Source organism: Rattus norvegicus, chromosome 10 (genome assembly GCF_021556685.1).
Source record: "Rattus norvegicus strain SHRSP/BbbUtx chromosome 10, alternate assembly SHRSP_T2T, whole genome shotgun sequence".
NCBI lineage: Eukaryota > Metazoa > Chordata > Mammalia > Rodentia > Muridae > Rattus > Rattus norvegicus.
Window position 1 is genome coordinate 57,086,236 of NC_141543.1, and position 23,099 is coordinate 57,109,334.

A 23,099-nucleotide genomic window follows, 5' to 3' on the forward strand; every position below is an offset into this window, starting at 1 on the left:
TCCCTTCCGAGATAACCATCAACCTTTTGTCCAATCTCTTTCTCTCTTTCTTAGTTTTGTTATCCTCTTTCTGCCTTCCTAGGGTCCTGGCCCTAACCTTCCTTCATAAAACTTCTGTAAGCACTGTGCACTCTTTTTTTTTTTTTTTTTTTTTTTTAACTCACAGGGAAAAAGAGACGTGAAAAGGGTAAAGGACTTCAGCCCAAAGCAAGATTTTTTTTTCCCCTTTCCCTCCAACCTTCTGTATTTGGAGTTTAAAAAAAAAAAAAAAAAAGCTGGCTGTGTTCAGATCAATTCATTATGGAAAGCTCACTTCAAAAACTGGAGGATTGGAGAGGGTTTGACAGTTTGTCTCCTGGTATTCAGAAAGGTTCTTCACTTGCTCAGCTCTGGAGTGGTCCTGTTACAGCAGTGATGGTGTGCAAGGGAAAGTGGAGCTCTCCTGGCTGGTAATTGACTTCCAGACAGAGACAAGGCAAAGCAAAGTCTCCCCTGACCTACTGTAGAAATCAGAACGTTAATTCGGAGACGGACGCTTCAGATGAGTTAACTCCGAATACCCTCCTCTTCTCCTGATGGCATATACCCAGGCTCTGCTTCTCTGACAGCCTCCCATCTTCCCTGCCCACCTCCCATCATATCCCCAGCCCTGTACACGCACCTCTGACTTCACCAACTGTGTCTACAGCATCTTAACACCATCCTAACCCATCTGTTAATTAGCCACTTTAAAAAGGAGTCACATGGTTCCTCCTTAGAGTGATTTCCCATCTCCAAGACATTAATGAATCAGCTCATGGTGAGGAGGAAGAATAGGTTGGGATGTGTTGGATGTGAGACAACTGAAGGGCAGAATAGAATGTCAAAAGGGGCCAGCCTCCTAGGCTGGATGCTGGGCAGAGGCCCATACTCCTGGAGGACAAAGCCATGATTCTCCGGGCAAATAGTCCCAGGTAACAACCTTCGGGGCATTCAGGAAACATGACTATCAGGAGATGCCTGTGATTCCAGCCTTAACCCAGGAAGTTCTAAAGCAGGGATGAGAAAAGGATATAGCTTCTAATAGCCCTGGGGTTCCAGCCTGGAAAGTGAGACACCCTGATCCAGATCTAACATCGCTTTCTCCTCCCCAGAGCCCCAGCAGCTGGATATGGGTGTGTCCACATCATTCCCACAGGCCTGCCTGTCAGAATCTCCAGAGAGCTGGCTATCTCCCCTCTGGACACTGACCTCCCACTCGGAATCATGCTAGTGAGGGCTAATCACTTCTAGAAAAAGCAAACTCTGCTCTTCCCTGCAAGGGAGGGAGAGGTGCAAGACCCACGAGGAATGCAAATGCGTATGGCAAGCAGAGGGCTACCCAGCCTTGAGCACTACGGCAGAGCAGATGGCCTATCCCTCTTCCATCTTTTCTCAAACTCCCACAGTATCCCTTTGCAGTGAGGCCTTCCTCACTGAAACTCCCTCACACTCAGGTCCACTTGCCCCAGAGCAGGAAGGGCAAGTCTGCCTATCTTCAGGGAAGCTCACACACAACAGCTCTGCTCTCCCTTTCTGTAAGGGCACATCGAGGCTGCACTACTTCAAAAGGCAGGGAATTGAAGCACTTCCTATCTCCCTACTTGACCTCTAACTGTGAACATTCTTGCCCCACCCCCGCCACTTTCCCAAGGAAAACTCATTACTGGGAATCCATATCTCCTACAGCACCGTCCCTTCCCCCTACCTTGCCTCTCTAACAACACAGACGACACAACTGCTCATCCCCACCCAGGTGTGGCAAGCAATGGCTTCTGAGGTATAAGCAGAGGAAGATGAGCCCCTCCCACTCCTGTCCAGAGAAGCATGGGAGAGCAATGTGGACACTCACCCTGACACACTTGGAAGGAAGAGGTCCAGGACATATGCTATCTTGCCAGAACTGAAAAAGAAGTCCCCTAACCTGCTCAAGGTCACTCCTGAGTGTCCTTAATGACCACTGACCTCCTACCCCCAATCCCCACCTGCTGACAAACACTGATAAGCATTGTCCCCTATCCACCCAGTACCAGAATGATGGTCTCGGAAGCACCCATCAGGCGAGGCTGCAGCTGCTGGAGAGGTGCTGTGAACTGAATGAAATCAGGAGGTGAATTTGAGGGAGAAACATTGCATATTTACATAATGGTCCGAGGCATGAAATTCAGTCAGCTCTTTTCCCAAGGTTCACTCTCTCCTTCTCCCATCCCCAGTAACTGCCCCCTCCCCCAATGTGGGACAGAAGGAATAGGTGGAGAAGAAGAAAGGAACATTAAGAACAAGTGACTTCTCCAGAACCACATGGCGATATCAGTTTTCATGGGGCTGTAATCTGACTTTAATCTCTGAGGCCACAACTTTACCAACAGAAGCGGAGATGAACAAACTGAATGAGGCAGGGCGGAGGAGGGAGAGTGCAAGGGGGGGGGAGTGGAGAAGGCAGAGAGAAACCCCGAGATGCTTGTGAGGATCAACTAGAAAGTGGTAAGAGTCAGCATGGGTTTGCTGAAACAAGACAGGAGGGAAGAGATGAGTCCCTGAGTCCTGAGTCAGAGGTGACAGATGAGGAACAGTGGCACACATCTGCTTCAGAAAGGCACCTACCCCTGAGCCAGGCTTTGCTTTGCCAGCTAAGCCAAGAGAGAATTCATTGCCAGACCAAACAAACTCATAGGAAGTAGTGTCTTGCCACGGTGGTATTTTGTTCGCCGTGCCCATCTTCTACATAGCAATGTCGCAAGCCTAGTTCCAGGCCAAAGGGATGTTGAGTAAGCCCATGCCGGGAGTATCTAAAGGAGGACTATGACAACAAGGTCAGGTAATGAGGGGTTAAGAAGGGATGCTCCCTCCAGAGTGCACCCAAGTCTAGTCCTTGACATCTTCTCCCAACACCTACTAGATCAGGGGGAGGGGCAGGCAGATTCAGCTCTTTCAGCATGCCTAGAAATTTCTGCCTTCCTTCCTCTTTTTAGCAAGGTAGGGGTGATTAATGTTCAGAGCAGTGACGGGAGGTTTTCAAGCCATGGGAATAATGAGCACTGTGCAGACACGAGGTAAAAGTGGACGGATCAGGCCGGGCTTGGTGGGTCACCTCACAAGCAGTGGACTGGGGGCTGTGCCTGGGAACTAGGGCAGTGCCCACTCTGTCCCAGAAATGGAAGTGTTTCCTGGGGCAGGGCTTTCATTGGAGCCACATCCAACCATTCATCTTCACGGGGACGCTGGAAGCACAGCTGACTCCGCATCCTCTGCCTGTGCAGTTCCTAAAGGAGAGGCTGGGCTCCTGTTATCCCTTTGGCTTTGACTTTCCAATGATCTCCCTGGGAGCCAGAGACATGGGTGGAAGGAAATCAGAGTGGAGCGATGGACTGTCAGGTTTTCAGCTCCTGTTACACATTTTGGAAGGGGACAGTCCTCACTGTCTTTACCATGCGTGCAGTAAAAGATAGCCTAGATGAGGTCTGTCCTGGGAGAAGTCCTCCAGCCTCATCAGGAAAGACAAACACCCCACTGGAAGACTTACCCTCTGTGCTCTGTCAACACGCAATGGGGAACCTTCTCCCCAGCAGAGGTGACCACCCTTTCCATAGCCTCCTGCACTTAACACCTGGGATCATCCCCCCTCACACGCTTGCTCTTCTTTTCGGTGAGGTGCTCACACTGCTCTGTTCTGTATATTAAAGCGACACTCCAGTTTAAAAAAAAATACAAAAACAACAGCAACAACAAAATAAGGACCGTACAGCCCATAGTAAAGTGTCTGAGCACCACGGAAAGCAGAGCCTAGGGATTGGGAAATTTGTGAAATTCCTATCCTTGAAGATCTGAAACTCCGTTGATGGGTACTTTGTGTTGCAAATCCCTCTAACCACGAAAGCTACCTAGCTGCTTCCCAGGGAATGCGGGAGAGCCTATTGCTCCTAAAGGAAGCAACGGTAGAAGTGACTTAGAAGGGGGAGAAGTATGCAAGAGAGGACAGGGCCAGGGGCTATGTTAAGAGATGGGCGAGGCCTGAGGACCCGAGGCAGGCACCCAGTAGCGCCCCTCACCTGTGGATGTTCATCTCTCGCGGAGGGCGGTGGGCCTTGTCATAGGAGACCTTGGCGAAGACACCCGCCACGATGACGAAGGCTATCACCCCGCAAGTGATGTAGACGGTAAAGTTGGTCTTGTCCTTCTCTGGGTCGTACTTGTTCTCGGGCCCCGGCGACACTACCTTGGTGCTGGGCGTCTGCACCCATACCGGGCTTTGGTAGTTGGTGCACTGGCGCTGGTCCAGCTTCTCGTGGCGCTTCTTGCAGCAGAAGCGATAGTAGCAGGTGCCGCAGCAGTACAGGTAGCCGCTCTCGCTGTTGTTGCACTCGAACTCCTTGTCGTACTGGCCGCTCACGTCGTAGTAGCCCCAGCACGTCTCGTAAGTAACAGTCGCGCTGGCCGCCGCCGCCGCCGCTGCGGACTGTCCCCGCCGGCTGCCCGCCTCCGAGACGCCGGACCCACGGGCGGTGCTGTTGAGCTCGCGGTCGCCTCGGGCCAGGGCGCTCCCCGCTCGCCGACCTCCGACGGCTCCCGCGCTCAGGGTCCGGTTAGCGGAGCGGCCACGGGCGGCGTCTGCGCCGGGCGGCAGGTGCAGGGACGCGAGCGACAGCAGCAGCGACAGCAGCAGAGGCGACAGCAGGAGGCGGCGCAGCGCCATGGCGGGGCCGGGCGGGAGGGCGCGGGCGGACGCGGGCTGCAGGCCGCTGCCCGGGAGGCTGGCCGGGCTCCGAGGGCCGCCGCGCGGGCTGGGAGGGCGAGGCGGACCAGTCAGCGGCGGGGAGATGGCGCCATCGAGGCGCAGGCGGCAGTGGGAGCGCACAGAGCGGCCGGGCGCGGGCTGCGCGGGGCTTTCAGGCTGCGCGCCGGCTCCGCGCTCCCCCTGCGGGCTCCGCGCGCCAGGCGGGCAGCCCCATCCCCCGCCCGCGGCAGCGGCGGCCCCGCGCGACTCGGCTCAGGCCGGCCCCGAAGCGCGGCTCCGGGAGGCGGAGGCGGCGGCGGCGGCGGTGTGGTCCCGTCCGGGCAGGTCCTGCGGGACGAGACGGGGCAGCGGTCACGGGGTACGGGGAGCAGCCGGCAGCCGAGCGGAGAAGGAGCGCTCAGCCCTCGAGGAGTGAGTCCCGGCTGGGACGGTGGCCCGAGGGCGCACGTAGAGCCCCTGGGGAAGCCACCCCGCCGCCTGGCCCGGGGGCGGTGCTGCCGGCTGAGGCTGGGGTCGGAAGGGCAGCCCGGGTGCTCCGCGGCTGCACCTCAGTCACTCACCATGCCGGGCTGCGACTGCAGCGGCGGCGGCAGCGGCTAGGCGGGAGCGCAGCGGCCGGAGCGAGTGAGCAGAGCCGGGAACCGCCTGCACTAGTGCCGGAGCGTGTGCGATAGGGAGAGGGAGACACACGCACTCACACAGCCGCACACGCGGGAGCGCCGCGCGGGGAGGGCGGGGAGGGAGGCCAGCCGCTCGCCGCCGCCCACGTTTCCACGCCTGGGCGCCCGGTTGGGGAACGGCAGGACTCCTCTTTGCCTCCCCCACCCCCAACTCCCCCTCGAAGCTTCGCGTCACCAAAGCCGGGACACCAGTTAAGCGACTAAGATGGCAAAGAGGGAGCTCACCCCCGCTATCCACACCCCGGAGCAAGGCCAGAGTGAGCCCTCTGGAGCTGGCTAGCGGCAGGGTCAAACGTCGTCTGGCATTGTCCTTCCAGCCCTTCAGTCAAGTATTTCCAACCCTCCCTTACCCAGCCCCCTCCACCTTACCTCCCGCTTTTAGTTCAGTCTGGTCTTTGCACTGCCAGAAAGCAAGTTGGGGTTTCTGCAAGCCTCTGCCTCTCCCTAGTGGTGATGTTCACAGCCAAGATAAGAGGTCAAGCCCATTGCTACAGGTTCCTACACTGAGGCCAGAGGTCAAGTGGCTATTGAGCCACCTAGTGCTATGAACTTAAGACTCCTTTCTCCTCCGTCACTGGTGAAGGAATGACATAACTCCAGCCCTGGCGAATTGCCTCTTTCTCCAACTTTTTTTTTCTAGCGTTAAGACTAGAGTTTAAAAATAAATAAATAAAAACAAAACTACCTAGATTTTAAAGATTCCTTTTGGGGAAACCCTATACTTCTGTCGTTACCGCTAAGGGGAGACAGGAGAGGCGTTCCCTTGTGACCAGAGTGAAGTAAGCATTCCCTGAGACCAGGTTGGCTGAAAGGAAACCCAAGAGTCTGACTTCCTAAGCTATGTGTCCACCCCAAGAGGGAGTCAGAGTCTTCGTTTGGTGAGTGTTCTTGGAGAAGGTGGGAGAACTGAGAAGACAGCAACCGACAGCCAGGAGTCCTGAGAACTTTGGTGGGAGACAGAGGCAGGCTGTTGGAATGATAGCAACAGAGAAATTTCCCTGAGGTCGTCCACTCAGTCCCGCTCAGGGTGTGACTCGAACAAACGCTCAGCATTCAGGAAAACTGGTGTTAAATGGATGGACTGAATTGGAGCTGAAACCCAGAGTCCAAGGCACGGAGGGACATTTTTACCTGACATGAGAAGACTGGCAGACTGGTCTAGAAACTCTCTACGTGCTACTCATTCTCAACCCCTTCTTCCTTCTTCCTCTTCCTTGGCACTTCCTATTTCCTCAGTGCCGTCTCTTAGTGGCTCTGTTAACGATCATTTTAGTGCAGGTACTGCCAAGCACACTGGGAAGTGCTAAGATAAAGTATATAAAGAATAACAAACAGCCCTTCTCTCAGGAGATCGTTTACAGAGGAGACGGTCAAATGATTTCTGCACGGCATGTTCGTGTCCATGACAGAGATGGGCACAGCCTATTCTGAGAGCAGGATACAGGCTTCTAGCATAGCCCAGGAGGGGAGCAGTGAGGGTCTAATACAGTTCTCAGGGTGCTAGTGAAATGCCTGATGAGGAATGGTTAGGAGTTAGAAAAAGCAAGCAAGATGTAAGATTGTTTCCAGCAGAGACCAGGAAACTGGGAGAAACAGAGCGGATGGGCTAAGCAAACACAATGGTGAAAGCCTTAGAGGGGCTTCTGAATAAGGGCAGCCAGGAGGCACTGTAGGTCCTGCCAAAGAATTTGTATGTATTTGACAACTGCTGGGAAAATATTGGTTGGTTCTAATAGAAGATGCCCTCAGATTTATAGGTTCGTGGCCCCTTCAAGTCTATTGGAAGACGGAACACTGACTGAACTGGACATGGGGGAAGCAGTTTGGAAGCTGTAACCCAGGTGCACAGTAATGAAGCTGTGGCCCAGACATGTGAGAGGTGATGCCTACAGCGACGATGATATTCTTACGTCATCCAGAGCAGGCTCGGGACAGTTCACAGTGGTCAGACAGTAGTGCCTTTGAGAGGTCTGCCCAACTTCCCAGGGCAAGAACAGAAGACTCAGGGGAAAAAAATAGTCCCACATACTTGGTACTCAGGAAAGTATATTTGAAGAAAACAATGCCCCACCTTTGAATGTGAGTACTGTGTGTGGTTTCTGAGCCAGTCTCTTCCTGGCCTCTAGTGTTTTCCATCTCCTTCATTAATGCAGAGACCCCATTTGTGCATCTGGCCACTCTCCGAGGTAGAAGAGTAAGTCGTTCTCATGCAGGACTGTAGGGAGATTTCATCAATGGCACAGGTAAAGGAAAACTGACTAGGTTTCACAGGGACAAGTATGCAGTGAATCCCTGGGCTCACTGACAGTGACATCAGAGTCACAGAAATAGTGTTTCGGTAGAGACTACACATGGACTGACCCATGGCTTCAGCTGCATATGTAGCAGAGGATGGCCTTGATGGGCACAAATGCGAGGAGAAGTCCTTGGTCCTGACAAGGCTGGACCCCCCGGTGTAGGGGAATGTCAGGGCTGGGAGGAGGAAATTGGGGGTTGTTAGGAAGGGGGAACACCCTTATAGAAGAAGAGGAGGGGTATGGAATAGGGTGCTTATGGATGGGAAACAGGGAAAGGGAATAACATTTGAAATGTAAATAAAAAGTATCCAATAAAAAACAAAAAAAATATTTTAAAAATCTTACAAAAATAGTGTTTAGGTTGGCTGACATGTTCAAAGTTATTTATTCCAATCCTTTTGTAATGCACTCGATTTTTATTGATTTTATTGATATGCTGCCTGTTCCTTCTTTAGGGTTGATCATGTGACTTACCCTCCACTGTGCTTTCCCCCTAACCCCATCCCATTTTTCCTTTTTATTTCAACATCAGATCTTTGACAGTACCGAAATGTCCTTTATTTGTGGATCTGACCCATTTAAATGCTCCAGAGAAGAAGAATCTTTCCCCAAACCCATACCAACTTTCCTGAGCCCTAAGGCTATGGGGAAAGTGTCCCAATCCTTATTTCTAGAAGGTGTGTTCCAATTGGTCTGAGCCAGCTTTACTAACCCGTTCCTTCTAACAAGGATTGGTTAGGAATGGTTCTATGATTTAGTTCTAGCTTGTGTAAACAAAGGTATTCTGGTGGGGGTTGTTTGGGTGGATTTTCTTGCTGGTAAAAGTAGTGATAATTCACCTGTTCTGAGCATACTTGCTCTGGACGGCAGGGTATGAGGTGGGGGTGATGTTTTAGCTTGATAGTCACTGGTACTGCTAACCAGATGTCTCTACTCTGCCCTTCAAGCATACAGTGGGATTGCAACGGTGGTCCTCCTGTAAAAGGCTGGTGTCTTGCTTTGTTTTTTTATGTTAACACAAGCCACATCTAGAGAGAACCACAAGGGAGCAAAATGCTTTGATAAGATGGGCCTACAGGCAAGCCTGTGGAACATTTTCTTAATTTAGTGATTGATGCGGAAGGACCAGCCCATTCTGGGTGGTGCCACCCTTGAGCAGAATAGTCCTGGTATATGACAAAGCAGACTAAGCAAGATGTGGGGAGCGAAACAGTGAACAGCACTTCTCTATAGACTCTGCATCAGTTTCTGCCCTGACTTCCTTTGATGATGGACTCTGGTGTGTAAGATAAAATAAACCCTTCCTGTGCCAAGTTGCTTCTAGATACAGTGACTTTTTTTTCTTAGCAATAGAGACCCTAAGACAGGAAGATAAATAGACAAGTAGTGTTCGTTCGGTGAGTTGTGACTAGAAATTATGTGTGGTGTCTCTAAAGCAGAGCATCTAATTACAGTAGCACCACATTGCACAGTTCTTGTTTCCTTCTGACGCAAAGAGATCAGCAATCTTCTGTTATGACAGTGGTTTGGATACCTAAGGTTCTTAGCTGATCTAAGCAAAGATAACTGAAAGATAAAATAGGTACTTTAGGTTTTTGTTTTTTTTTTTTTTTTCATTTTTCTTCCCCCTAACTCCCAAGACAAGGTTTCTCTGTGTAGCCCTGGCTGTCTACTCTGTAGACCAGGCTGGCCTTGAACTTATGGAGATCCACTGTCTCTGCCTCCCAAGTGCTGGGATTAAAGGCATGCCCACGCATTTCTGTTTTTTAAAAAGCCTCTAGAACTAAAGTCTGTTAACTTTGTATATCTTAATTCATCCTGACTGGTGTTCCAAGGATGATGGACGGAGTGGTGTAGCTACTCTTGGACTTATCCAGAGTCCTTTCACTTCTGCTCCATGTTTTCTCTCTCTCTCTCTCTCTCTCTCTCTCTCTCTCTCTCTCTCTCTCTCATTCTCTCTCTCTCTCATCTCTCTCTCTCTCTCTCTCTCTCTCTCTCTCTCTCTCTCTCTCCCCCCCTCTGTGTGTGTGTTTCTGTCTCTGTCTCTCTGTCTCTCTCTGTCTCTCTCTCTCACTAAACCTTTTTGAATGTGGATTTTCTATTAAGTGTATCCAATATAGTTCCTAACAGTTCTTTTATTCTGATTTCTCTAGGGTTTTGGATTAGCTATGAAACTTTGTACTGACCTATCAGTTCTGTTGGCTTCTGTTTTACCTTTATAAAGAGGAGCTGAGCATAGCCTAGGGATTATGTCCAAGAAGATTTATCTATTGTCTTTTCTGACTATACTCACTATACCCATTATAAACCATGGCCTCTACACATGAACTTTGCTCTTAAGCCTAGTATGACCTGGTCCTTAACTGTCCTAAACCCTTTTCCTTCTCGTGTTTCTTGACGTCTTCCTTCCAACCACACTGGCACTCTTCTTCTCCCTAAGAGCCTTTGTACTAGATGTGCTCTTTGCCCAGATTCCCTTCTTGAAGGCAAGCCTGGGATTCTTTCTTCCACCCTGAAGGCTCTGTTTAAGTATGACAAATAGAAAGGGTGCAGTGCCCATACCCAGAACCTCTTTCACTGTCTTGGGTTTGCACATCCTTGTGGGATGTTTTCCATCACAGCATTTATCACTGATAGACTTCAGACAACTCTGCTCTCTCCTTTCAGCTATAATACTGGCTTTGGATTCAGCTTTGTAGATTACTGTATTCTAGACGCCTACAACCATGACTGACAGCCAGTCATCTATGAAAGACACTGAAAGACTTCCTTTCAGCTAGCTGTCAGATCCTCTGGGTTCTTCCTCAGTTTCAGAAGTCAACTCCTCTGGGAGCACACAAGCTTCCCCCAAGAAGGTCACATGTAGTGGCTAATCACAGTGGAGATACTGAGGCAAAGGCATTTCAGTCTCAAACAAAAACTATGGTAAGTTCATTTTGTATAAAGTCCCAGAGCAACCTGGAACCAAGGTTTTATTGGGGTCTATCTCACAGTCCTGCTTCCTTCTTTGTTCTCATTGGTGTTGCTCTTTTAGAAAAGCCTGCATGCCAAACATCAACTTCAGAAAGTTCTGATCTCGTCCCACAGGCATTCAGAAATACACATTGAATGAATGTGTCTGAGTCCCCCATTTCTCCCAGCACCATTCTTGTTAGCAGTCTCATGGCTTTTGCTCTGTCCTTTAGAGTGACAAGTTAGAAACTACATCCTAAGGCCACTAGTTCTGATTTTAAATATAAATCAGAAAATTAGAGTACATTGTCTTGTGTTACTGTTGCTGGTGGGCAAATCAATCTATTGGCTCACAGCAAGCATGTAGTTTAGAGTGGTCCTCATATGAAGATGACATTTTTGCATTCATGTGAAATGCAGCCTATACACTTTAGCTCACTTGAAAAATTCAAGCCCATTACTCCAGAATTGTGTGCATTTGAGGAACTTCTTGTGCAGCGTAATGTTTCAGGGTAGTATTGTCCCCCGTCTTTACTGTAAAGGTTTGCTTCCCTTGACTATCCTTCCAAGGGATCTGCATAGGGGCCTGTATGTCCCACACAGAAGCAAAGCACACATTAATCAGCCTGGATATTCAGAGTGAGGTGGTGACAAAACCTCACCCAGTGAGATAAGTGACAAGGCTCACTCTTTCCCCCTGAAATGGTCTGTGGCTACTGAGGTCCTCACAGGAAGTCCAAAATGGTGCTGGCCTGGAACTAGACTGAGCCAAGAGATACAGAGAAACATGGTCCCGTTAGCACTATTTGAGTCTTGAGTATAGCATCATCTGAAGTCTGTCTACAGATATACTTTTAAATTTGCATTTATTTAGGTGTGTGTCTGTGGGGGGTAGTGCGCATGCCCATTTGCCCGTGCGTGCATGCACTTATCCGTGGAGGCCAACGGACAGCTTTGGGGAGTTGGGTTTTCACCATGTGAGTCAGGGAAATCACACTCAGGTCATCAGGCTTGGTGGCAAGTGCCACTACAATTACCTATCTAACCAGCTTGATCACCTTGTACTTTTATGTTATCTTAGAAAATGCATTCCAGTTTTATTCCCTGAGATTTTTTTTTTTAACCCAAAGGGTCTGAGATAATACAATCAATCTCACAGTTCATCAGTCTGAGTTCAAGCTGGAAGGTAGAGCATAGCTGTCCTCTGAGTGTGTAGACATACCCTCTGCTCTGTTTACAGCAAGTGAGCACTATAGCTGAGAAAGAAAGGAGCAGGTGGTGTCAATATGTGGGTGCTAGGCATAGTGAGGGTCCTTTCATACCTGATGTCGTGAGGAGATACAGGTAGATTTCGGTTGAGGAACTGTAGTTCACTAGGAGCAACTAGGGGAAGTTTACAGGTAAGTTTAGTATTGGTGGGAAAGTCAGCATGAGCATTTTCTGGCCATTTGAATAAAAATGGCCCCCTTAGGCTCATAGGGAATGGCACTATTTGGAGGTATGGTCTTGTTGGAGTAGGTATGGCTTTGTTGGAAGAAGTGCACCACAATGGGGAGGGCTTAAGGTCTCAAGTGTTCAAGCCAGGTCTAGTGTTACATTTACTTCCTGATGCCTGCTGATCTGGATGTAGAATTCTCAGCTCCTTCTCCTGCACCATGACTGCCTGCACACTACCATGCTTCCTAAAAGTGATAACGGATCAAACCTCGGAAGCGTTAAGTCATCCACAGTTAAATGTTTTCCTTCATAAGAGTTACCATGATCATAGTGTATCTTCACAGCAATAAAACCCTAACTGTGACATATATAACAAAGTCTGGGCATGTTAACTGTTCTGGAGAATAATTTGAGTTGACTAGACACAGTGTCCAAGGAACACATCAGTCTCAACTGTAGTTTTGAAAAGTATCAGGAGCATAGTATTCATTCTAATAGAACACTCTAGAGACACAAGATTTGGAGATCCAGATAATTACCAGCACGGCACAGTGGTTAGGGACCATCAGCTGTCCTCTTCTACCAAGCATGACAAAGCACAGACTGAGGTATGCTGGTGGCATATTGGCATCAACACTATGCTCACAGACAACTGAAATCCAGCAACAAATAACCAAATGTGTATCTAACTGAGTCAATATAGGGGAAGAACATTGAGAACCTCAATGTGGACATTTGTTTCATTGTGTAGCTGAGAGCACTGGAGAAGCCAGAAGCCACCCTAAGTCTTATGTATACTACAGACTTTGAATGGGGCAGCCTAAGCAGCTGTTATGTTTTCTGTGCTACAGATGGAGTCATTGATGGGTATAAGGAAAGCAGCTTTGAGAAGGTGAGAGAGAAGAAAACACATTCCATCCCATTTCTCCAAAGAAAAGTAGAAGGAAGTGGAAGAAGAGGAGGAGGAAGAAGGAGGAGGAGGAGGAAGAAAAAAGAAAAGGAGGAGGAGGAGAGGAAGAAGAAGAGGAAGAGGAGGAGGAGGAAGAGGAAGGAGGAGGATGAGGAAGGAGAAGGAGAAGGAGGAGGAAGAGGAAGGAGGAGGAGGAGGAGAAGGAGAAGGAGGAGGAAGAGGAAGGAGGAGGAGGAGGAGGAGGAGAAGGAGAAGGAGGAGGAAGAGGAAGGAGGAGGAGGAGGAGAAGGAGAAGGAGGAGGAAGAGGAAGGAGGAGGAGGAGGAGGAGAAGGAGGAGGAGGAGGAGAAGGAGGAGGAGGAGGAGGAGGAGGAGGAGGAGGAGGAGGAGGAGGAGAAGAAGAAGAAGAAGAAGAAGAAGAAGAAGAAGAAGAAGAAGAAGAAGAAGAAGAAGAAGAAGAAGAAGAAGAAGAAGAAGAAGAAAGTCTATATATTTTCTTTTGAATCTGGAGCTGATGTCATGATTTGCTTTGCCTAAGAGAATATGGTAGAAGAGACATTGTGCTGGCTCTGCATCTCCCCCTGGAGAGGCCTGGTGATATTTACTTCTGCAATTTTGGAATCTAGCTATTCTGTAAGAAATTCAGTTACCTAGAGTACCAAATGACAAGAGATCCCATGAAAAAGATATCCTGGAATTCCAGAAAACAGCTTGAACATTTAATTACCAACCAAGATCCCAAAGGAATATACCCCTGCACTGAGCCAATGTGAAACCAGAACAACCAACCAGCTGAGCCCCAAACGAAAGTGATAGATCCCAGGAATGCCAGGTGTCTTAAGCCATTCAGTGTTATGGTGTGCTGTCATGTCACAATTGCCAGCTAAGTTAAATCCAAGAGTTCAGGTTAAAAACAGATATGGCTTAGAGGTAATTTATGTCCCAACAGATTTTTGTCAGATACTTCAATGTTTTCCTAGGCTGAATTACAGAGTACCACAAATTGAGAGATTTAAATAACTAGAATGTGTTCATGGTTCAAGAGGTTGGCAGCTTCTGAGAACAAAGAGGGTAAGCTTCATCCCGGCCTTTGTCCTTGGCCAAGCCTGTTGCTGGCTGGCTTCTCGTTCATATGATGTTCTTTCCACTTGCATACCTGTCTCAAAATCCCTTCTTTTTCTTCTTTCTTTCTCTCTCTTTCTTCCTTCCTTCCTTCCTTCCTTTCTTTCTTTCTTTCTTCCTTCCTTCCTTCTTTCCTTCCTTCCTTCCTTCCTCCTTCCCTCCCTCCCTCCCTCCCTCCCTCCGTCTCTCTCTCTCTTTCTTTCTTTCTTTCTTTCAATGAAACCCAGATACCAACTTAGGTTAATTTAAGAATGGTTACCCTTTTCATGACCTGTTCAAGACACACACACACACCCACTCAGGTGGGAGATTCTGAATAAGTAGACCCTGATTTATTCACCTAACAAATGCAGCAACAGGAATTGGTCAGGATACATGCTTATAAATAAAGCTGTGATATTGTAGAATAAGATAAGCACTCTTAGGAATTTCACTTCTGGTTTACTTTTGGTCTAAACTAGACAATGGAAAAGCAAGGATGATCTCAAATTACCCTTATGGTTAGTCTGGCAAGGATTAACAAATCTTTGGGTTCATTATTCATTCATTTTATCGTTTATTCAGCCATTAGGTAACCATCTGACCACTCACTGCTATGCACTGTGTAGACCCTGAAAAATACACAAAATATTTTATACTTTTTGATCTGCAATCTGGTACACACTTTCATGAAAGCTGCCTCCTTCATTCTATTATATGCCAGAGGCTTGGAGGAAGAAGATCGAGCTTCTCTGAGAGCAGATTAGGAATGTCTTTTCCTCCTAAATGAATGCCCAGTAGCTCTAAAGAACAGGACTCTCTCCATTAGGTCAGCAACTACAGAATGAGAAAGATGCCTTTGAAGATTCAAACCACCTCATTGGATGCCCTAGACACATAACTGAGTGATCTAATACATGGGTCACTGATTCTCTCAATATTCTAGCAGCTTGCAGAAGGATGGTCCCCCTAAGGGGCTGCATTTTTGTTGGTACAATCCAGAAGCATCCAGTGTCATATTCTTTATGTTTAGTGCAATGGGTACTAAAGTACTCAAAGTCCTGCTGGTTAGAGTTGATATAGATCTTGAGAGTAAGATGTGATTATAGCATCCAACAAATACAAGTTTTATGTTTTCTTTTAACATGCACACACATACATATAAATATAAATGAGTCTTTTATCTGCACATATGTTTTGGGTCATAAGACAGGCCATGTGAGTTATGTATTTTCTGGGTGAGTTTGTAAAGAACTGTTTGCAACACACATTTATCTGGGTCTGTGGAGTATGATTTTTCTACTTAATATTTCAGTTCATCCCCGTTCCATACTATAACTTCCCCCTCCTGCGCCCACAGCAGACATCACTAATCAATTATAGAAACCCTTCCTGCTGAGACCAGTTATAGTCTCAGAAAACCTGACAACATACAGAGCTCCAAATAGCCAGCAGGCATTAACTCTAGTTGGAATTAGCACACAGAGTTAATCCTATTTGCCTAACAGCTCAGTGAGAGATGGCAGTCAGAATAGTTCAAGCATGGCTTTATTATTTTATGTTGACATGATTTCAGAAGTCTCTTCTAACTATGCAGCCTTATTGTCAGAAATGGAAACATTTATGAAATGAAGGGGTAATCCTGCAAGGGACACCAACAACGTGTACCAAACACTGCTGTTCAGCTCAGGAGATACACACTGGGATTAGCTCTCCCAGAGAAGGGTGATAACAAAGAATATGCCAAATGAAGATAGAAAAAGAGTCCATGTCACCACCCCCATATATGCCTGCATAGATTCTGGACCTCACTGTCACACTTGCCCTTTGGTTGGAATTTACTGACACTTTATTCAAAACCACAATGAATTAATAATTCAAAATATATTTCCTCATAAAATAAGAAGAGTCCTCTTACAAGTGCATTATACATAGATGAGGTATTTTCTTGGCCCAAGATTCCTATCAATCATGTCCCATTCTAGAATGTTCATTTTATGTCATCCAGCTCACCTTGAGCTCCATTTCTGACAACTGTGAAACATGCCACACAAAGTATTATTTTTAGTAGAAAAAGTGCATACGATCTATTTTTAAAAGTTCTTTAATGTCCTTTAAATAGAAAAAAAATAAGCTTAAAAAAATTACATCTCACCCACTGATCTAATCCTATTGACTAGGTACAAACTTGCCATTAATATAGTCAAATGAATAAGCAGCAGTTCCCGATTCTCTGTCAGGAAGTAGACACCAGCTCGCCAGACCATCTGCTGGGTCAGTGCCAGGAAAGGGTGAATTACTCAATAGGCAAGTACCATCATTAAAAGCACTGAGGTCACTCAGCTGAAAAGGGCCAATTTTGTGATTGTTACCTAGCATCGGATTTCAAAATTGCTAATTGGATCCTGGAATTATTTCAGAGGACAGATGTCTTGTCTGACATTGGAGACCCCGATCAAGATACGGCAGAACAGCATAACTGTGTTGAGGCAGGTTTTGTTAGAGCCAGGTATCAATTAAAAGAGGGATAGCTCAAAGATTCTCGGTAAGGGAATTAATAGATGACCTGGGACCTTTAAAAACAAACTTTTGAGAATCTAGACGCCTAACTTATTTTTACAAGAACAAGCCCATTTCTCATTCCAGCTCATTCTCCAGTCCCTGTTACAGCTCTAGCACCCGCAGACAAGTCTTGGGAACAGTAGATGAACTTCCTATAAATCCTCTACCTACCATAAGTCTACCAGGAGGACTCCCCTACTCACTAAAATACCAAGGGAAGAAGAAGGTTGTAAACCTATTGGTGTGGTGACTGAGACAGCTACAGGGTTGTGGAGACTCATAGATTGAAATGAGAAACTGAGCCTGGGATTATCCTGAGACATGTAACACCAGACCTGTGCTAGAGCCACTTAAAGTGGGCAGACGTCAGTGAAAGCACATGTGGAAAAAGAAACAGAAGACTCATTTGGAACCAGGCAGTCAGCCCAGACAGTTTACACCAAAGAAAGAGGTCAAGGCAGGGCAGTGAATTAAACTCTGCAGACAGGAAGAACTCAGAGCAGGAAAAATGATTCAATGTCCATCTAGCAGCTGGGAATAAGGACATCCACAAAAACTGACAAGGCAGGGCAAGACATTGTCACTGGGTCAAGTTACAGCGACGATGAACCTGGCTATGAAATGCCTTGCAAACTCGCGGCACAGAAGATACTAATTGCAAGCCATAGATTCTCTGCTTCTGGCAGAACCTGGATGTATAGCCATGGTGCTGGAGCAATCTAAGTGTCAATAGAACCTGGTCCTCAACCAGTGGTCCTCAACCTTCCTAATTCTGTGACCCTTTAATATAGTCCCTCATGTTGTGGTGATTCCTAACCATAAAATTATTTTCATTGCTACTTCATAACTATAATTTTTCTGCTGTTATGAATCATGGCATGAATTTTTTGGAGATGGAGGTTTGCCAAAGGGGTCAATACCCATAGGTTAAGAGCCACTGTTCTAAATCATTTCTACCCCAAACCTGTCTGAAGGTCTCCCACCCACCCCGAGTGAATACCATAAGTAGACATGATATGGTGCTTGCATAGCTCCGTGATTAAAAGCACCTAGTTGACTGTTGTTTTTTGTCTTTATCTGCTTCATCCCAATTTCTTGATAGCTTCTCAAAGGTTTTTTTTCCTATTTATGTATTTCCATTTTCGCATATATCCCACCTGAATATTTTTAAGACAATTAGTTTCAGAATATACAAAATAGATCCAACTTCCAAGAAAGAAAATTTGGCAAAGGAATAAAGAACTTGGTCTTAATTCTTATCTCTATGGTTTCAGTGTCCCATTTCAGAATCTCGGACAGCACTTCTTAACCTAGGGCTGGTGATAAAGCAGCAAGACTTCATTGTACAAGTGTCTGTGTTTAGGAGCTCTTTCATCAACCCAACAAATGAATTCAAAACCTTATCAAAAATATATGTGCACATATAATATACTATGGTGGCTAGTGTTGTCAAACTGGCAATCTAGAATCATCTGGGAGTGGGGCCTTTTGACATATCCATAGGGGTTATGTGGATTGCCTTAGTTGAGATGAGAAGATCCATTCACTATGGTAAGCAGCAGGCATTCAACACTCTACTTCCTGTCCATGGGCGCTAGCTGAGTGTGGATCTGTCCAGCTGATTCCTGCTGACATATATTTATACACACACACACACACACACACACACACACACACACACACACAGGGCAAGCTCTTAAAAGATAGAATCAGATTTGCATTCTTCAAAGCTACTGTTTACTAGCTTTGTGACTGCTCTGTGATAACCTGTAGCTCAGTTTTCTTTGCTGTAAATAGAGAGATTGCTATAGTTTGAATATGAATTGTTACCCACAGGCTCATGTGTTTGAAGACTTGGTTGCCAAGTGGTGATGTTGCTTTAAAAGGTTGCAGAGTGTACAGGGAGTGGCCTACTAGAAGTACATCATTAGGGATGGGCCTTGAAGGTGATAATCACTTCTTTTTTTTTTTTTTCTATTTTTTTTGGAGCTGGGGACTGAACCCAGGGCCTTGCGCTTGCTAGGCAAGCGCTCTACCACTGAGCTAAATCCCCAACCCTGATAATCACTTTTTGCAGCCTAAACTCTCTGCTTTTTTGTCTGCCACATGTCCCACAGCACTCAATCCATCAAGCTTTCCCTACTAAGATAGCCTAAAACTTTGTGGTAAAACAAATCTTAACCAATAGAGAGGGATACCGACTTGTGTGGCAAGCCCTGATTTGTGCATTCGAATGGTAACCTAAATGTGAAATCATTTTGGAAAATCAAAAGGCCAGTAACAGTCTTAGCTTTTTTTCATTCTGTCAAATCTCTCAGTCCCATCAAAGCAGAAGGGCAGGGTCAAAAGTCAAACCGAACCAGTTCTGGCAGCAAGGGACAAGCAGTTTTAGAAACACAGTACACATCCTCCATGACATTAAAATCTTGCCCAATTTCTCATTAGCTTTGTGTTCAAGTAGAGAGGGGAATGGAAGCAACATGGCATTTACTCACTTTATTAAATTAATTATCCAGATATTTAGACAAATGCAATTATAAAGCCTTGCTACTCTGTTCCTTTCTGAACACCCAACTCTCATCTGGCACGTCAACATCACCAAGGACTCATTCCTTGTGGAAACAGTTGCCCCTATGGAGAACAACTGTTCTATGAGGTTCCCACAATTATCCTTGTATGTTGTTGACTTTATTACCAGCCCTACTAACAGCAGACTCCTAAGTAAAGAAATGAATAGTTCAACAGCTTCACTTCAACTGATAATGGTTGTGACCCAAACAGAATCCACTCTCCCAAACCCCCAAAAGGATGCCAGAAATTAAGACCCAAATGATCCCAGCTAGCAAGCGAAACAATAAACTCAGGGAACAGGCCACACTTTATTACCAAGAGAGTAACACCTTTTAATTGGTTAACACAACAAATAGAGAGGTGGCAGCTCTGGGAAGCAGGCTTTGGATCCATCCGCTCGCCCATTAGGTCGGTTTAAGAAAACAAAACCCCTTCTTTACTTAATTTTGAAACTGTGATTTTGATTAGGAAGCAAGGGGGTCAACAGAGGAATAAGGGAGCAACAGCAAGTGAAACGAAGGCGGCTTCCAGCTGCTAAGAACTGAATTTATTAGGACATCCTCTTAAAGGTATGTGTGACTGAGTGAAAATATAACTTTATCAGTTACAAGGGAAACTTCATTCTTATAGAAAGTCAAGGAAAGGCAAAACCCTTTTTCTTTTCTCTGGGTGCATATAAAAGGTGGGCTTTTTGGTTGTTGTTATTGTTGTTTTGGGAATTTAAGTTTGTATAATGCAAACATCAACTTCGTGGATCCATCCCCAAATTTGCTTCCTTTGCTCAGTTTCCCTACTCTGTTGCTAAGGCTGTACAAATGAATAAGATAGCTGAAAATACTGCTCTTACTTCTAAAGGAGACCATCTGAAACTACAAGTGTTAGGAAGCATGGCATTTTAAATGCTGTGACCGTCATCCTGAAAAGGTTGGCTGTGGGGGTGGCTCTGATGACCATCATGGACAGTCTTCTTCTTTGTAACCTCGTTCCAGTTCCGCTCTGTGGTAGTTGTTCAGAGACGCACGAACCAACACCAGCACATCCACTACTTCATCCTGGAGTCTCAGATGCTCTCCAGTGTCCCTTTTCCACTTCAAAATCACACCCAGATTTCTGCGCTTCGTTTAGCTCTTGTAGCTTAGGTTCCTCTAGAGCAGTGATTTTCCACCTTCCGAATGCTGTAACCCATTTGGTGGTGACCCCAACCATAAAATTATTTCATTGCTACTTTGTAATTATAATTTTGCTACAGTCATGAATTATAGACATCTGATAAGCAGGATATCTGATATGTGATCTCGGCGGAAGGGTCATTTGATGGAGAACCACTGCTCTAGTGCCTAGCATGAAGAGAAATCTTCAAAGTTTGAAGACCACCAGTAGGGTATTTTTATAAAAGATCCTGGAATTTGGATTTGTCTGAGAGTTTTTCTCATAACTAAGAATTTCAGAGAAGAAGACTACGAATGTGATATCCTACAGACACATGCTATTAATGATGGTGCTGATCTTCACCAGTGCTAGCCAGACATTATTTTTTGACAGTTTTCTCCATCGTGGTTAGCCATTTATATTTATTTACACTTTATGTTAATGTTCATGATTTGTTTTCTTCCTCAAATTCTTGCAGCTTTGTCCATTGAATACTTCATTAGGTGGCTTGTGTATCAATTGGACACATGCGTCTAGGTTTTCAAATTCCTGTCTTGATTGCTTTCTGAGCACTTCCTTCCTCCCTAGATCCACAGAGCCCTCCAGGCTCTCTGTGTGTTTCTCATACTAGCCCTGGACTTGGCCTTTCTCAAAGCCCTCCTAATTCTCTTGGTTGGAGAACACCATTATTTCTCTTAATTGAGTTTACCACAACCTCCCTGTCCTTCCATGTCATGTTAGGATCACAGTTATTTTCTCCTGCCTTTTTAGTAATCCTTGGAGTACCTTTAAAGATGGCCTCACAGATGTGTGGATGATGGGCAAACTTCATTGCACTGGGACCTCCTTCTTTTCACATCTCTTATTTCTCTGCTTCCACTAACATTGATATTTTCCCCTCTCTGCACCAACAACTGCCAAGAGTAAATTTTTAAAAATAACCGTAGAGTGACTATTAGGAGAAGTTAGCTCAAACTATCTCAAGTGACATATTTTTTTAATTAATGCCGCTCCCATTTTCTCGCTTTCCCAGACACATTAATGCAACAAGAACCATGTTGGCATCTGAGGAAACAAATGGAGAGAACAGCAGTTTAAGGGGAGGGGGTGATCGCCTCCACTCCCAATCTGGGTACACTCTGGGGCAGTTCACAATACGCATGCAGAATGTCAGAGCGCAGCGTGGAAGTCTAGTTGGAGTTCCAACTGCTGTGAGAACACGTTTCCTGTGTGACAGGCACTGATTCTTATTTTCTATCATTCTGGGAGCCTTTGAAGAAGATGCTCTGCTGATGGGTTCCCTGAAACTACACACAGTGCCAGATTACAGGGAGCACGGAGATGACAGTAAGCTGATGAGTGCTCCGTGCCCAAGACCCTGGTGCTCGTTTCCAGACAGACAGACATGAAAGGACATGCCCCCTCCCTTGTTGGTATCTCAGCTCAGTATTTTTGGCTACACCTCCTCTCTGTTTGGAGAATTGATTCTCTGCTCTCTCTAAGAAAGTCAGCCATTCACCAAATATTTGTCAGCACCCAGGGTTAACATGGCCAATGCATCAAGGGACAGAACATTCCAGAAACAGAAAGACATGCATTATTGGTGTACTGCAGATTGGCAGTTCTGTGTTACCTTATATTCTATATATGTAGACTCTGGATTTATGGACTTTTAAAAAAATTATCTTTTAGAGCCAGGTGTAATAGTGCATGCCTGTATTCTCAGCAACTGGGGGACAGAAGCAGGGAGATTACGAGTTCAAAGCTAGCAAATCCAAGGCAAATGTAAGCTAGCTAGTGATTTCAAAACGATGTTCATGACCAGCCTAGGCTATATAGAAAGATCTTGTCATGACAAGACAAAAACAACACCAACAAACTCTACCTTTTGTTCTAGACCTGTGTACTTATTTACCACCTCCTAATTCCATAAGCAATATATAAATACATTCTTATATTTTAATAATAAAATACCATAGATGAGGCCAAAGTTCCCTTTAACAGGCTCACTGTACCCCTACTTTCTCCCACAATGCATCTAGGCCACTTTTCTTCCCAAACCCTGAGGCGAATACTGTTTAGAGTTTTGTGTATATCTTCCCTGGGGGGGAAAAGGTACATTAAAAAAATAGATGCTTGACTTCAGCACTAATTCAAAAGAGTACAGCTGACAGTCACTGCCTCGCTTCATCCTTCTCCCTCTCACATGCTTCTGTCACGTAGCCAGAGTTTGTGATAACATTCCAGACAGTGTTCAGAATGTGGATGAGAGGAGATGGCTTGTGTTAAAAATGAAATCATCAAAGCTCTAGAGAAATCCTGAGGTGGGCAAGGTGTACAAAAGTCCTTGCTAATTAATCCAGTCTGGACCTGGTCAAGGAACCCAGACCTAGAAATGAGCAAGGATACAAAGATCACCCAAGGATGCTGTTAGGATAAGATGCAAAATTGAGGAGAAAGATCCAGGCAGTGGGTAGCAAATAGTCTAGTTCTCAACCCAGGAGAGATTCCCCAGAGCAAACCAAACACACGGACTGACTGGCAGCTGAACAGATCAAGGGTCAAAGATGCCTTTCCCCTGGAGGGGCATTTCCTTCCGGACAGCGCTTGCTACCATGGATAGCCTGTTGCACCTTTTGTGACACCACAACCCAAAAGCTACTGTTGTCCCTTCTAAAAGGCAGAAAG

At 46.2% G+C, this 23,099-nt stretch overlaps 1 protein-coding gene and 1 long non-coding RNA gene across 4 annotated transcripts in view; one reads left to right on the plus strand and one right to left on the minus strand.

The window, feature by feature from the left end:
• Shisa6 (shisa family member 6) overlaps nt 1-5,471 on the minus strand; it is a 295,429-nt gene extending 289,958 nt beyond the window's left edge. For 2 of the 3 annotated variants that reach the window (NM_001191922.2, NM_001415765.1), the window contains 1 exon segment: nt 4,068-5,449. In NM_001191922.2, coding sequence (NP_001178851.1) covers nt 4,068-4,711 — 644 coding nt within the window. In that variant the 5' untranslated portion in view covers nt 4,712-5,449. 3 annotated transcript variants of the gene reach the window in all.
• LOC134480810 (uncharacterized) overlaps nt 4,230-23,099 on the plus strand; it is a 33,942-nt gene continuing 15,072 nt past the window's right edge. The window contains exon 1 of the long non-coding RNA XR_015631732.1: nt 4,230-4,432. This is a non-coding gene — a long non-coding RNA (uncharacterized LOC134480810). The remainder of the gene's footprint in view (nt 4,433-23,099) is intronic.